Source organism: Emiliania huxleyi (assembly GCF_000372725.1).
Source record: "Emiliania huxleyi CCMP1516 chromosome Unknown EMIHUscaffold_15, whole genome shotgun sequence".
Classification (NCBI taxonomy): domain Eukaryota; phylum Haptophyta; order Isochrysidales; family Noelaerhabdaceae; genus Emiliania; species Emiliania huxleyi.
In genome coordinates this window covers 964,507-979,298 of record NW_005201092.1, presented here as the reverse complement: position 1 = coordinate 979,298, position 14,792 = coordinate 964,507, and the positions used below count along the sequence as shown (strand labels likewise).

Genomic DNA, 14,792 nt, shown 5'->3' with positions numbered 1-14,792 from the left:
CCACCCACCCACTCCCACACACACACACACATACACACACACATACGCTCGCCTGCTCCTCCCGTGCTCCCCCGCTGAGCCTTGCCCCCCCTACTCTTCCCCTGCTCTTCCCTGGAGCATCTCTGGACCCCTCCCCGAGCCTCTCCTCAACCCTCCCCCCCCCCTTCCCCCCTCCTCACCCCCCCCCCCCTCCTCCCTCCAGGTGCAGCCCCTCTCCCTCTCGGTCGGCCGCGGAGAGCTCGTCGGCGTCGCGGGGCCGGTGCTGCGTAGACTCTCTTCTCGGCTGCGCCCCGGCCGCACTGACGGGTGGCACGCACCGGGCTAGGTCGGCTGCGGCAAGTCGACGCTTCTCTCGGGGCTGATCGCAGAGGCGCCCCGCGCGACCGGCCGCGTCGCCGTGCGCGGTTCGGTCGCCTACTGCGCGCAGGAGTCGTGGATGAGCCGAGAGATCACCCGAGATCACGCGAGATCACGCGAGATCACGCGAGGTGGTGTGCCGCGCGCAGGAGCCGTGGATACAGAACGCGACCCTCCGCGACAACGTCACTTTCGGCGCGCCCTTTGAGCGGCAGCGGTACGACCCCGCCCCCTCGGCGCGCTGACGGCCTTCTCTTCGCTCCTCCACGGCCCTTCTGCTTGGCTGGCAGGTACGACGCCACCCTCGCCGCGTGCTGCCTCGAGCCCGACCTCGCCGCCCTCCCCTCCGGCGACGCGACTGAGATCGGAGAGCGGGGCACCGGCCTGTCGGGCGGGCAGACACTTCCGAGACACGTCCGAGACACTTCCGAGACATGTCAGGCATCAACCTGTCCGGCGGGCAGCGCGCGCGCATCGCCCTCGCGCGTGCCTGCTACCAGACGGCGCGCCTCTTGCCAACTCCGAGCCGTCCTTGAGCCCTTTCTTGACCCTTCCCTGACCCTTCCTCGACCCTTCCTCGACCCTTCCTCCGACCCCTTCCTCGACCCTTCCTCGAGCCCTTCCCTTCCTGCGGCCCGCGCAGGCGGATCTCTACCTCCTCGACGACGTCCTCTCCGCCGTCGACGCGCACGTGGCGCAACATCTCGTCGCCCGCTGCCTGCACGGCCTGCTGCGCGAGCGGGGGGCGACGGCGCGTCCTCTCGACACGCTACCACTTGCGCCGTCCCCGCGACGGTCGGTGACACCTCCCCCGCCGCGTCCCGACAGGTGGTCCTCGTGACGCACCACACCTGCCACCTCTCCGACTTCGACAAGCGCCCTCCTCCTCTCTCGGGGCCGAGCCGCGCCTCTTTCTCTCCGCCTTCGCTCATCGCGCGCCCCCCCTGTTCTTTGGTAGGCTCCTCCTCCTCGGGCCGAGAGGCGCCTGCCGCGGCTATGCCCCCCCGCGGGAGCTGCTCGGCGCGCTGCCCCGCTCCTCCTCCTCGTCGGTGGCGCTGGCGGAGATGGAGACGGCGCGAGCCGCGGCGGCGCCGCCGCCGACGCCCCGCGGGGGAGATGCGAAGGGAGGAGGCGGCCAAGGCGGCGCCACCGCCGGAGGCGCCAAGGCGGCGGGCGGCGGCGGCGGCGGCGGCGGCGGCGGCGGCGGCGGCGGCGGCGGCCAGGGCGGGAGGCTGATGACGAGCGAGGAGCGAGACAAGGGGCTCGTGAAGAGGTCCGTGTGGGTCACGTACGGGAAGGCGCTCGGCGGCGGCGCGCTGCTCGCGCTGTTGCTCGCGTACACTCTCTCGCAGGCGCTCAACCTGGGCGCCTCGTTTTGGCTCACGCAGTGGGCGGCCGACACGCTGCACCAGGGCTCCGACCCTTGGCTGTACGTCGCCGTCTACGCCGCGGCCTCGCTCGCCGCGGCGGCCGTCATTTGGGCGCGCGCGGTCGCGGCTGCGGGTGTCATGACTGGTGATGGCTCGCAGCGGGACGTGGTTGCCCATAGGTGCGCGTGGTCGTCGTTGCCCTCGCGTGCGTGCGAGCCGGCCGCCGGACGCACGAGGATGTCCTCTCGGCCGTCCTCGCGTCGCCCATGTCTTTCTTCGACACGACGCCGCTCGGCCGCATCCTCAACCGTTTCTCGACCGACTTGCAGGTGGCGGGCGTGCCTGCTGAAGACTCCTCGACCTCTCCTAGACCTTTCGTGGAGCCTTCCTGCAGGTGGTGGACGTGCAACTGCGGATGACGACGCAGGCGCGTTCGGCCTGGAGGAGGAGTGGCGCGTACTCCCTGCAGCCCGACCCTCCCCGGCACGCCCCCCGTAGGCACTCGGCCTCTGCGTCTTCAACCTGATCGGCACTCTCCTCCTCGTCGTCGCAAACGCGTGGCAGATCTCCTTCGGCCTCCTCCCGCTCGGCGTCGCGTACCTCGTCGTCGCGAGGTACTACCGCGCCTCGTCGCGCGAGCTGCAGCGGCTCGACTCGGTCTCAAAGTCGCCCATCTACGCCGCCTTCTCCGAGGCTCTGCAGGGCGCGACCTCCATCGTCGCCTTTGGCGCGACCCGCCGCTTCGGGCTCGAGGCGCGGCAGCGGCTCGACGCAAACATCAAGGTTGGCTTCGCGACGGCGGCGGCGAACCGGTGGCTCTCGGTGCGGCTTGAGGCCATCGGCAACGCCATCATCGCTGGCGTGGCCGCCCTCGCCGTCGGGCTGCACGCGGCGGCGCACGCGTCGGGTGGCGGCGGCGCAGCCATGGCGGCGGGGCTGGCGGGGCTCTCCCTCTCGTACGCCGTCTCACTGACGGACTTCCTCAACTGGGCGCTGCGCATGTCGACCACGCTCGAGACACTTCCGAGACATTTTTCGAGACACTTCCGAGACATGTCAGGCGCTGCGCATGTCGACCACCCTCGAGATGCAGATGGTCAACGTCGAGCGGCTGCTCTCGTACGCCGCCCTCGAGCCCGAGGAGCCTCGCGATCGGCTGCCGGGCGGGGCCGCCGCCGGCAAGCCGCCTCCCGCGCTGTGGCCCGCGCGGGGCGAGACCGTCCTCTCGCCGGCCAGCCACACGCCCTTCCTAGGCCCTCCCCACGCCTCGCCCGGAGCCCCTCCTGTAGGCGAGGTCGTCTTCTCGTCGGTCGGCATGCGGTACCGGCCAGGCACGCCCTTCGTGCTGCGCGGCTTCGAGCTCCGCGTCGGGGGCGGAGAGAAGGTTGGCTTGGTCGGTCGCACGGGCGCCGGCAAGAGCAGCCTGCTGGCGGCGCTCTTCCGGCTCGTCGAGCTGGCCGAGGGCTCCATCTCGATCGACGGCGTCGACATCGCGACCGTCCCGCTGCGCGCGCTGCGGCAGGCTCTGGCGATCATCCCGCAGGAGGCGACTCTCTTCAGCGGCTCGCTCCGCAGCAACCTGGACCCCTTTGGGCAGCACGCCGACGCAGACGTGCGCGAGTGCCTCGCCCAGTGCTCGCTCGAGGCGCTTTGCGGCGCGCACCCCGCCGGCCTGCTGCAGCCGATCGAGCCAAAGGGCGCCAACCTGTCCGCCGGGCAGCGGCAGCTCGTCTGCACGGCGCGTGCGCTGCTGCGCGGCTCGCGCGTGCTCGTCCTCGACGAGGCGACCGCGTCGGTCGACATGGAGACGGACGAGCTGATCCAGCAGACGCTGCGCCGCGTGCTGGGCGGCGTGACGGTGCTGACCATCGCGCACCGGCTCGCGACGGTGATGGACTACGACCGCGTCGTGGTGCTCTCCGCCGGCGCGGTGCTCGAGGCGGGGCCGCCGCTCGAGCTGAGGCGGCGGCCCGGTTCGGCGTTCGCCGCGCTGGTCGGCGACACTCTGGAGGGGGCGCAGGAGCGGGGCAACGGGGAGTAGGCAGTGTAGCTGAGTCGATAGCTGAGGGCGCGGGTCTCGGCTCGAGAGGTCATACAAAAGCACACAGCAACTTGGGGTGGCACATTTCCCGGCGGTGTGGTGCCTCATGGTCATGCGAGCTGATGACAGCTGTGGTCTGTGGAGCGTGCGACGGGGAAAAGAAAGAAGATCGGCGCGGCAAAGGCTGTCCTTTTTCTTTTCCCTCGCGTGTCGCGATATCCACCCCGCCCCCTCTACTCGGAGCTAGTGGTTACGACACTGCGGCGGTGCGTTTTTCTTTTTCTTCACACGGCCATCGCAGAGCAGATTGTGAATGTAGAATGAGCTTGCCTGCGGCGAGGGCGGTCGAGTGCACGGAGCTAAGTGCCTCGCCGTCCTCGCAGGAGTCTTAGGCGGCTCCCGTGGTGTACCTGTGTTAGTGCCAGTGCGCGCCATCCCGTGCCTAGTGTTAAGATTTTTCTGTTTTTCTTTTCCTCCCTTTAAATTCTTTTCCTCGCTACCTGTGTTCGTGCCAGTGCGCGCCAGTCCCGTGCCCAGTGTTGTGCGAGGGAGTTTTGTTGTAAGATTCTTTTCCTCTGTCGAGCCTGTCTGCTGTGAGAGAGAGTTGTTTTGTTTAAATTCTTTTCCTCGCGATACAACTTACATGCATGTGTGTGTGTTTATGTCCACCCCGCCGCGCCGCCGCTCGCGCCGCCTCGCCTCGTCCTCCGCTGCGCCCTCGCCAAGCGCACCGCCGCCCGCCCGCCTCCTCGACCTGCCCACGGAGCTCCTCCTGCGCGCCCTCTCTCGCTGCGACCCCGCCGACATCGCTCGCGTCGCGGCCGTCTCGCTGCTCTTCCACGCCTCGCTTGCGCTGGAGGGCATCCGCTTGTGGGCGCAAGAGCGCGGCTTCGAGCCGCCGGCGCAGCCCGAGGGCGAGAGCTGCGCCGTGCGGTGGCTGTGCTATTCGGCGCTGCTGCGCGAGTCCAACCCGCCGGCGAGGGCTGCGGCAGGCCGGCACCACAGCCTCTTCATCGACGGCGAGGGGCGGCTCTCGTCGTGCGGAACGGCTGAGGGCTGGACGCCGGGACTGCTCGGTCACGGCGAGGGGGTGGCGCGGCTCAACACGCCGACACGCCTCCCTTCCCCGCTGGGCGGCGAGCGCGCTGTGAGTGTGTCGGCTGGAGGCTTCTACAGCCTCGCCCTCGCCGCCGACGGTGCCGTCTGGAGCTGGGGAGGTGGAGGCTTTGGCCGGTTGGGCCACGGCGACCAGCAGCAGCAGTGGCAGCCGAAGAAGGTCGAGGCCTTGAATGGGCATCACATCGTCGCTGTCTCGGCTGGAGGCGGGTACAGCCTTGCCCTCACCGCCGACGGCGCCGTCTGGAGCTGGGGCCGTGGACACGCTGGCGTCTTGGGCCACGGCGACCTGCAGAACCAGCTGCTGCCGAAGAAGATCGAGGCCTTTGCTGACCAGCGCGTCGTCGCTGTGACGGCTGGTTACCAGCACAGCCTCGCCATCACCGCCGACGGCGCCCTCTGGAGCTGGGGCGATGGAGGCTTTGGCAGGTTGGGCCACGGCGACCAGCAGAGCCAGCTGCTGCCCAAGAAGGTCGAGGCCTTTGCTGGCCAGCGTATCGTAGCTGTGTCGGCTGGAGCATACCACAGCCTCGCCCGCACCGTCGACGGCGCCGTCTTGACCTGGGGCGAGCGCGGCTTCCTAGGCCACGGAGAGGACCTGTCGAACCAGCTGCTGCCCAAGAAGGTCGAGACGTGGGCGCAGGGGCAGTGAGAGGCCGCGCAGATGAACAAGGAGGGGATGCTCAGGCTTCTCGCGGCACTCTCAACGAGGAGAGGATTCGGTTCGGCGTCACGGCGGGGCCGAGCCCGAGGGTGGGTGCGGCGGCGGTGGCGGCGGAGGCGGCAGAGGACGAGGCTGGTGTTGGCTGAGGCCGTCGCGGAGGCGGCGACCGCCGAGGCGGCGGCGGAGGCTGCTAGGGCGGCGGTGGAGGCGGCGACCGCCAAGGCCAATCGCGAATCGGACAATCGGTCGGCCGTGGCAGCTCGGTGGGAGTAGGCAGTAGCCCGGGGGCGCCTTGAGAGACACCTTCATGGCGGTAGTTTGTTTTTCTTTTCCTGGTGTACCTGTGTTAGTGCCAGTGCGCGCCAGTCCCGTGCCCAGTAAAAGAAAGAAAACGGACAACCCAAGGGAGGGATGGGAGGACGGCACGCCGCCACCACACAGGGATTTTAAGGAGAGGGGTGTGATGCGCTAGCCGTCGCCCACCCTTGGGCGTCCGCCTCTTCCTATCTCTCTTCGCAGTCTCTCGCCGATTCTCGCTGCAGCCTTCATGCCACTGCCTTCCCTACTACCTGTAGTTCACTCGTCACCTCTCCCGCGAGCTCCCCTCTCTTTCTTTCGGGTATGGGGTCCGTGAGTGCGGGCAGCGTGCAGGCAATCACGGGCGCTATTTTGTCGTACTCCCCTTCGGCGAGCGCTCCGAATCTAGCAGACCCCATTGCCTTTAAGGAGGCTGCCCTCGCGCGTCTCAGGAATGTGGCGGTGTCTTTTGAGTCCGGCGCCGCCCGTTCGACTATTGCTGTCGCCCTCGCCGTGTGTTTGTCGAGCTTCCGCATGAAGTGACGCGCCTCTTCCTTATTTCCAGCGCAGCTGCCGCTCAGTATGTGCGCCAACGACGCCTGTGGTGGCTCACTGTCTTCTTGTTTCCAGTCGTCCCAGTCTCTCAGTTCTCCGAGTCTCCTCCTTGCCTCGCGCGCCTCTTTTGTGGCCTCATCCCTTGCCGCTTTGCACGCTCTGCATCCCCAGAACGCACTTCTCGTGGCGGGGCCCCTCCTTCCCCGTTTCTTTTCCCCCTATAGAATACGCCTGTGGTGTGCCCCATGTGGCACCCCGACCTGTTGTCTCACCCTGGCCCCCAAGATCGTTTTGGTCGTCACATTGTGGTCCCCGACGTCGTCAAAAGTCGCCCAGTGTTGTGCCTGGGAGTTTTGCAAAATTCTTTCCTGGCCGCGGCCGGAGGGGGGGGGAGGGGGGGAGGGAGGCGGAGGATGCAGAGGCGGAGGCGGCGGCGGCGGAAGAGGAGGAGGGGGAGAGTGAGGGGGAGGCGGAGGCGGGGGCACCCGCTACGAGAAGGGCGACTACCGGTTCGCGCGGGAGAAGAATTGCGACCTGCGTTTGCTCGACTTCTGCCCTCCGCCCGTCGCGACGCCGCTTGAGCCGATGCCTCTCGCGCACCGAGGCGGGAAGCCACCGCCAGCAGCAGAGGCAGCATGTGTAGGCTTCGCACCGGTCGGTGTACTCTAGAGGCATGTGCGGGGATGTGCGACCTCACGCATCTTGCTTTGGTATGTGGCGTCGAGTACAGTACTGTGGGTGTAGTTCGTCGCCCTTCCGTCATGTGCTGCGCGGTGGTTCTCGTTGGAGACCGGTGAGCGGTGTGTGATGTGTGTGCGTGGAGAGAGCACAGCGACCAGTGCTAGTACCTAGTAGACCGATCGCGGTCGCGCCGGTGGGGCCGATCTTGTTCTCGCCCACGTTCAAGGAGGTCAGCACCCCGTTGACCGCGAGAGCGCCGCCGATCGCCTTGGCGCCCTCGTCGCCGATGTTGTTGCGAAAGAGGTCGAGGTTGGTCAGCACCCTGCTGAAAAAAAGAAAAACATGGGGATCTACCCACTCAAAAGAGCACTCGCCGCGGGATGGAGCGTAAACCCTTCCCGCCCGCTAACCGCATCTCGAATCGCTTCCGCGCCCTCGTCGCCCAACTCGTTGTCGCCGATGTAGAGGACTTTCAACACCCCGTTGACGCGAAGGGCGGATGCTAGCGCCTTGGCACCCTCCTCGCCGATGTGGTTGCTCGTGAGCACGAGGTTGGTCAGCACCGCGTTGACGCGAAGAGCGGATGCCAGCGCCTTGGCGCCCTCGTCGCCGATGATGTTGTCGGAGAGGTTCAGGTTGGTCAGCACCCCGTTGACTGCGAGAGCGCCGCCGATCGCCTTCGCGCCCTCGTCGCCGATCTCGTTTACGCCGAGGTCGAGATTTTTCAGCACCCCGTTGCCGCGCAGTGCCTCGGCGATCGCGGCGGCGCCCTCGGCGCGGATGTTGTTGCCGTAGAGGTCGAGGCTTTTCAGCACCGCGTTGCCGCGCAGCGCCTCGGCGATTGCGGCCGCGCCCTCGTCGCGGATGTTGTTGTCGCAGAGATTCAAGTTGGTCAACACCCCGTTGACGCGAAGAGCGGAGGCCAGCGCAGCGGCGCCCTCGTCGCCGATGTAGTTGCTCTGGAGCACGAGCTTGGTCAGCACCTTGTTGGCTTTCAGCCAGAGAGCAATAGTCGCCGCATCTCCAGGACCGACTCTATCAGCAATAGTCGCCTTCGTCAACTTCAACGAGGACTTATCGTCAGAGTAATCGCCTCGTTGCTGGAGAAGCAGCTCCACGTCGGCTTCTACCTGCGCCATCTTTGGATCCGCCACACACTCGTGCACTTGCACCACCCCGTCGTCCTCCTCGTCGCCCTCCTCCTTCTCTCCACTGAAAAGCCCGAGTACCACATCGTAGAGCGCAAACGCCTTGCGTCCGTAGGTGGCGAGCAACTTGAGCAGCCCCAGGGCTATGTTCAGAATGTCGAGCGCCGCCGAGTGTTCCACAAAGTAGGACGCGTCGATTTCCAGATAGCGCGACATGTTGGCAACCGCCTCAACCACCTCCCTCACAGGCGCTAGCGGGTCCGCTGCGATTTCGGCCAGGCGCGCGACAACCTCTTGCGTTGCCCCCAACGGGTCGCCCGTGAAGGCGACCATGTCCGCCATCACACTGTCGAGAAAGGGCTGCAGGCCAGACACGTCGAGCTGCAACTTGGCGAGGAACGCAAAGGAGTCGGCGTAGCAAATCTGTGCGTGCCAGATGATGCCCTCGATGTACGAGTCGTTCTGCGAGGTGAAGAGGATGGCAATGCCGAGCGCGAGGAGGAAGGGGATGACGTAGATGGTGAGGAGCACGTTGCGGCGTGCATCACTTGTGAGTGGGAGATAGATCCCGCCTTCATCGCACCTTTCGACGAGGAGCTTGCCCCGCAAACGGTCCACAGCAAACAGCACCACGGGCATGGCAACCAGGAGCCACAGCATCCATAGCCGTGCCTGCACCGCCTCCACCACGCTGTCCTCGACATCGTAATCGGGTTCGAGCCGTCCTTGGTCCGCGGCCCACGTGCCGTATGCAACCAGTGGGGAGAGCGCGAGGCAGCCAAGCACGCAAGCCATTCCGCCTGCCAGCGTTGAGAGGCTCGTCTCAGTGTACGCCAGCCCCTGCACCACCATTGACATGCTGCTGGACAGCTTGAGGCTTCCGAGTGGGGCGAGCCAGCTGATGGCCGGCTTGGTAGCAGCCGCCGCGGTCTTGGTCAGGGCCTCGACCCGCTTGCAGCGAGTCCAGTTCATTTCATCTGTCGAAGCAATCAGATCGAGCGACCGCCTCCCGGCGGCAAAGCTTAGCTTGGCAAACGCAAAGAAGAGGACGCCAAGAGGCAGGTAAACAAGATTTGGCAGGATCGGCAGGGCGAGGAGACCGCCAAGGGTGATCTTGGCGATTGTTGCGCGAGACAGCGAGGCATTCCCTCGCCTGAATCCTCCCGTGAACGAGCCCACAGCTGCCGCAACCAGCGCGGCCGCCCACGCGGCGACCGGACCACCAAGCCACCCGCCGACTGTCCCCAGGCAGATACCATACAGCGCCCACCGTGAGATGAAGTAGAGCACGCTCGCAATCGGGATCGGCTGCACGAGGCTCGTCTTGGTCTTACTCGCCTCCTCCTTGAAGTCAACCTCGTTCATGTTGCGCCCAATGAAGACGAGCCCGCCGAGCGACAACAGGTAACCGTAGATGACGAGAAGGATCAGCTTGCTGAGGAGCGCTGGCTGCGCCGCAAACGTGACCATCGCGAACTCGTCCAGCAGCGTGGAGTTGTCGACCCTGACCATGCAAGGCGCGGTGCGCTCGTACACGCCGAAGAAGGCGACAATCTGCATACCCAGGGAAATGCCGACCACAAAGAATTGGCACAGCTGTGTCACAATCCAAGAGAGCCAGAAGACGGTCCCAGTCCAGTCGATCCTGCGGTCAATGAATCGTGGCCGCGGGATGCCGCCGATCTGAGCCAGCGAGTAGAGGAAGATCGTGGAGAGCCAGAGCCTCACAAGCGAGTCGACGCGCAGTGGTGCGAACATCTGGTCTGCGAAAGCCTCGGCCACGTACGCGTCGCAGGGATCGCCCGTACCGTTGGCAAGCAGGCACTCGAAGTCGAAGAAGGTGGGAGCGAAGGCGTTGCTGAAACCGAGAGACGCGCCGTCTCCCTCCGTTGCGATTTCCTCCTCTTCGGCTTCAACCTCCTTGAGCCCATCGGCCGTCATCGTGTGCATGACCCCCTCTAGGACGGCCGCACTGGCGTGGTAGATCTGGCATGAGCTGCTGATTCTTGGTAGGGGTGGCGGGGGAGAAGGGGGGTCGAGCCGCGGCTGAAACTCAGATGTGCGAGGTGCGAAACCGTTCACTTGCAGCATGATGACGAGGAGCATACCAGCAAAGGCGGAGCAGCAGGTGTTTGCCGTGAGCAAAGTTGCGAGGAAGCCTTTCGTGATCGAAATAGACCCACCTTTCGCGGCCGGTCCCAAAGAGGCGCCGTTTTCGATATCGGGTTCGGTCAGCTTCTGATACCCCATTGAAGTAGTTGCCGGAATCACTTCATCGTCCTGTGCCTCAGACGACATCGGACGGCGGACCTGCGAGAGGGCGGGGCAGCGGAGTAGTGAGCGGGACGGGCCGGCATGTGGCGAGCGGTTTTGCAAAGTCATGCAGACGAGTGCTGCTGGGCGAGCTCCGAGTCTGGATAGAGCGACGGCTCACTCTTCATGTTTCACGACGATGGGATCACGGCAGCCCGGGCCCGAGCCCAGAGGGGGTGGTGCGCGAGCGCTGGCGAAGCGACGCACGCGCTGGTGCTGTGCTGCACACGTTCCGAGTACTCGCGGCAGCGAGCTGCTACGGCTGGTCGGCGCGGCTTGCTAGGATGTGCGGCTTTGCTTCGGGGCGGAGCGCGCCTCTGTAGGAGCGCTGCTTGAGGCCCAAGGTAGTACTCAAGGGTTGTTCGGCGGAAGAAGACACGCCCGGCTCCGAGAAGTATTTCTTTTTCTTCTTTTTCCTTCACGTAAAGAATGGCCCTTGTGTGTGGGTGAGTGAGTGAGTTCTTGACACGTGCCTTCCTTGGACCACCAAGAATTGGCTGGGGCTGCAGAAGCAGCGTATCTCGGGAAGCCTACTCGTATTGTAGCTCTTAACCTGGGGTCGCTACCTACTCGATGTCGCAGGTTCTCGCGTCCAGCCAGGCGGTCTACGACTTTGAGGTGATGCGCAGCGACCACGTGGTGGGCATGACCCTCCGCAAGTCCCGCCCGATCACCCCATCTTGCGACCGCGCGCACGGATCGACTTGCTGCGAGTGGATTCGGTGCGTGACTCTGCTGGGCTCGGACTCGACCTCAGCCCGTCCAATGTGGTGCGCGACATCAGCCGCGGCGGGGCTTCGGAGCGGACCGGGCTGCTACAGCCGGGCGATGTCATCATCGCCGTCGACGACGAGCCGCTCGGAGCAAAGAGCGTGGCAGAGGCGCACATCAGCCACGGCCCCGAGACGTCGCTCACCATCCTTCGCGCCGAACCGCTGCGCGTTTCCTCTATCTCCCTCGCTCCGCCGCCTTTCCTGCGGCTGCACCTCGAGAGTGATGCCTCGAGCACCGCCCGCTCCTCTCCCGCCCCCGAGCTAGACCCGCCGCCGGCGACTCTGCCGACGACAACAGCGACGGCCGCACGGGAGCCGGCCACGACGCCCGCGCCTACGCTCGGGCCGACGCGCGCACTTCCTCCCATCGTGATGGGCCTTGGCTATTTTTTGTTTGAATCCCGGAGGCCGTTCGAACATGACGTGGCGTTCCACGTGCCCGTCCCCAGCAAGGACAATATGCTAGCCCAGCAGGCCGCTCCCACCGCCGCCCGCGGCGGAGGCAAGGCGGCAAAGGGTGGCAAGGGCGGCGGCAAGGGCGGCGGCAAGGGTGGTGGCCGTGTGGCGCACCAGACCCACTTTGCGCCGCCGCCCTCAACGCCCGATACTCGGTTAGAGCCGGCGGAGCGACGGCAGCAGAGTTGCGGCCGCCCCTCACACGAAATAAACTCAAAGGTCCACCACAGCCACCACCCTCCGCCTCCACCGTCGAGCCGCGATCGCTGCCGCCCGCGACGCCGCCCGCCGCGTCAGATGCCCGCGACGCCCGCGGCGAGTCGAGTCGGAGAGCCGAGCCGCACCAGCAGCAGCATCTGCACCAGCAGCAGCACCACCAGCAGCAAAAAAAGGCGGTGGGGGGGTTTATCAAGTTGGTGCCGGCATCGCGAGCGGATGTCACCTCGCGACCCACGAATTGAAACCAGGGAGGGGGGAGGTTGCGTAAAATTGTCACTCGCCATGCGCGTCCTTGGCTGACCCTCCAAAACTCCCTCCCCGCCGTTCGCGGCTCGGCTTGCGTATGCGGCTGGGAGCTTCGAGGACATGCAGGCGTCCCGCCCCTTCCGGCCATCCCCCCGGCTCCCAAGCGCGCGGCCGCGACGCGCTGCGCACCCTCTTCCACGCTGCGCCCGCTCTCGGCATGGCCGTCGTCCGCCGAGATCACCTCCTCTTCGCGCCGCAGGTGTGCACAACCAAGGGCTGGCCACCTCCGTATCCATCATGATGAAGCCAATGGGCCAAATCGGACTCCGCTCCCCTCCCAGGTGGCCGGAGGGTACACCTCGGGTCGGCGTGCTGGGGGGGGCGCCGGTGCGCAAGCCCACTTTCCGGGCGACCCCGAGGGGGAGGAGGCCGGGCGAGTGGCAGCAACTCATTGTTAGTGTCCCGGACCGCTGCGGCACCGTTTATACGGCCCCTCGTGATGTCTTTCCGATTTTGCATTGTGAGTCGTCCTGGCCAGCCGAGGCGCGAGGGGCGCCAGAACGGCATGTGTACTGGTGCTGGGTGCCGAACGGGCTTTTTTTAACTCGCAACCAACTATACTACAAGGACACCCTCAGGGGGGACACTCGGCGCATGTGCGTCACGTCAGGGTGGACGGTGGCGGTGGCCGAGCGTCGTCTCCCGCGATTGACTCGCAGCGCGGAGTCGAGGGGTGAACTGAAGCGCGTCGCGCTGCGACGCTCGATACTGACGTAGCCGGCGGGATAGCCGTGGGGCGCGGCCGACTTTGAAGTCCTCGTACCTCGAAGATCCGGTGCGCATTCGTCCTCTGAGACCCACGCGTACAGGAAAGGGGCGAGAGCGCGGCCATTCTCCATTGACAATCTAAGCGGCAACCTTGATTGAGCTAGCCCGTTCCACACCGAGTGCCTGTCCGCTCTGACGTGGTTTTCCTGCTCGCGTGCGTCGTGGCCAAGGTTTGGGGTCTCGAGACTCGAGGCGTTGATGTTTTGAAAACAGATAATAGAGGCGCTTTTTGATAATACAACAGTCACACACGAGATACGATCTCAAGTGCGTGTGCTCACAGACAAGCTCTCGCAGTGGCAGTGCAGATGCATCTGCGCTGCGCCCCGCGGCCGGGTTCACGTAGTAGTATATTTCGCCCGCGCCAGCGCCGCCGCTCAGTCCACCTCCTCAATGTTCGGGCCGCCGCCGCCGCCGCCGCCGCCGGGCATGCCGCCGGGCATGCCGCCAGGCATGCCGCCGGGCATGCCGCCCATGTCGCCGCCCGCGCCCTGCGAGTACATCGCCTGCATGATGGGCGAGCAGATGCCCTCGACCTCCTTCTGCTTGTGCGAGAACTCCTCCTTCTCGGCGAGCTGGTTGCCCTCGAGCCACTTGAGCGCCTCCTCGACGGCGTCGAGGCCCTTCTTCTTGTCCTCCTCCGAGATCTTGTCCTTGACCTTGTCGTCCTCGAGCGTGTTCTTCATCGAGTAGCAGTAGTTCTCGAGCCCGTTCTTCGCCTCCACCTTCTCCTTGAACTCCTCGTCCTCCTTTGCGTACTTCTCCGCGTCGGCCGTCATCTTCTCGACGTCCTCCTTGGAGAGGCGCGACTTGTCGTTGGTGATGGTGATCTTGTTCTCCTTGCCGGTCGACTTCTCGAGCGCCGACACGTTGAGCATGCCGTTCGCGTCGATGTCGAACGTCACGTCGATCTGCGGCACGCCGCGCGGCATCGGCGGGATGCCCGACAGGTTGAACTCGCCCAGCTTGTTGTTGTCCTTGGTGCGCGAGCGCTCGCCCTCGAAGACCTGGATGGTGACGGCGGGCTGGTTGTCCGAGTAGGTGGAGAAGGTCTGCGACTTCTTCGTCGGCACGGTCGTGTTGCGCGGGATGAGCACCGTCATCACCTCGCCCGCCGTCTCGAGGCCGAGCGAGAGCGGCGTCACGTCGAGCAGCAGCAGGTCCTCCGTCTTTGCCGAGCCAGTGCCAGAGAGGATGGCAGCCTGCACGGCGGCGCCGTACGCGACCGCCTCGTCGGGGTTGATCGACTTGGACGGCTCCTTGCCGTTGAAGAAGTCGGTGAGGAGCGAGACGACCTTGGGGATGCGAGTCGAGCCGCCCACCAGGACGACGTCGTGCACCTGGCCCTTGGACATCTTCGAGTCGCGGAGGCACTTTTCGACGGGCTCCATGGTGGAGCGGAAGAGGTCCATGCAGAGCTCCTCGAAGCGGGCGCGCGTGATGGAGGAGAAGAAGTCGATGCCCTCGAAGAGCGAGTCGATCTCGATGGAGGTCTGCGCGGATGGGGAGAGCGGGGGGGGGGGGGGCCGGCCCCCCCCCCTTTGGGGGGGGCCCCTCCCGGTCTTTTAATTTGGCTGGGACGGGGACGACTACTTTTTTTATTTTCAAACCGAGAGAGGATTCCGCCCCCTCCTTCTTTTTTACAAGAGACATCAACAAGTTCTCCCCTGGGAAAAAGACCATGGTCTCGCCCTTGATTTCAAACTGGAAAAGGGGGCGGGCCCCCCC

The 14,792-nt window shown here is 65.7% G+C and overlaps 4 protein-coding genes across 4 annotated transcripts in view; 2 read left to right on the top strand and 2 right to left on the bottom strand.

Moving 5' to 3' along the window:
• EMIHUDRAFT_449345 (hypothetical protein) overlaps positions 1 to 3,838 on the top strand; it is a gene marked incomplete at its 5' end in the record, with an annotated part of 4,869 nt that extends 1,031 nt beyond the window's left edge. Inside the window, 8 exons of the mRNA XM_005786721.1 lie at positions 507 to 574; positions 648 to 733; positions 799 to 860; positions 1,001 to 1,156; positions 1,617 to 1,895; positions 1,964 to 2,056; positions 2,226 to 2,634; positions 3,017 to 3,838. Coding sequence (XP_005786778.1) covers positions 507 to 574; positions 648 to 733; positions 799 to 860; positions 1,001 to 1,156; positions 1,617 to 1,895; positions 1,964 to 2,056; positions 2,226 to 2,634; positions 3,017 to 3,768 — 1,905 coding nt within the window. The 3' untranslated portion in view covers positions 3,769 to 3,838. The remainder of the gene's footprint in view (positions 1 to 506; positions 575 to 647; positions 734 to 798; positions 861 to 1,000; positions 1,157 to 1,616; positions 1,896 to 1,963; positions 2,057 to 2,225; positions 2,635 to 3,016) is intronic.
• A 2,883-nt stretch (positions 3,839 to 6,721) lies between these two features.
• Positions 6,722 to 10,479, bottom strand: EMIHUDRAFT_98740 (hypothetical protein; the record flags this gene model as incomplete). Its single annotated transcript, XM_005786720.1, has 3 exons — positions 6,722 to 6,768; positions 7,249 to 7,403; positions 7,475 to 10,479. 3 exons carry the CDS (start codon positions 10,477 to 10,479, stop codon positions 6,722 to 6,724), a joined length of 3,207 nt encoding a protein of 1,068 aa, XP_005786777.1.
• A 636-nt stretch (positions 10,480 to 11,115) lies between these two features.
• On the top strand, positions 11,116 to 12,840 carry EMIHUDRAFT_202107 (hypothetical protein; the record flags this gene model as incomplete). Its single annotated transcript, XM_005786719.1, has 3 exons — positions 11,116 to 11,201; positions 11,300 to 11,926; positions 12,780 to 12,840. The coding sequence occupies 3 exons, from the start codon at positions 11,116 to 11,118 to the stop codon at positions 12,838 to 12,840; spliced, it is 774 nt and encodes a 257-aa protein (XP_005786776.1).
• A 429-nt stretch (positions 12,841 to 13,269) lies between these two features.
• Positions 13,270 to 14,792, bottom strand: part of EMIHUDRAFT_420962 (hypothetical protein) — a 2,960-nt gene continuing 1,437 nt past the window's right edge. Inside the window, exons 2-3 of the mRNA XM_005786718.1 lie at positions 14,709 to 14,731; positions 13,270 to 14,626 (exon numbers count right to left, since the gene is read on the bottom strand). Of these exons, the coding sequence (XP_005786775.1) occupies positions 13,442 to 14,626; positions 14,709 to 14,731 (1,208 nt within the window). The 3' untranslated portion in view covers positions 13,270 to 13,441. The remainder of the gene's footprint in view (positions 14,627 to 14,708; positions 14,732 to 14,792) is intronic.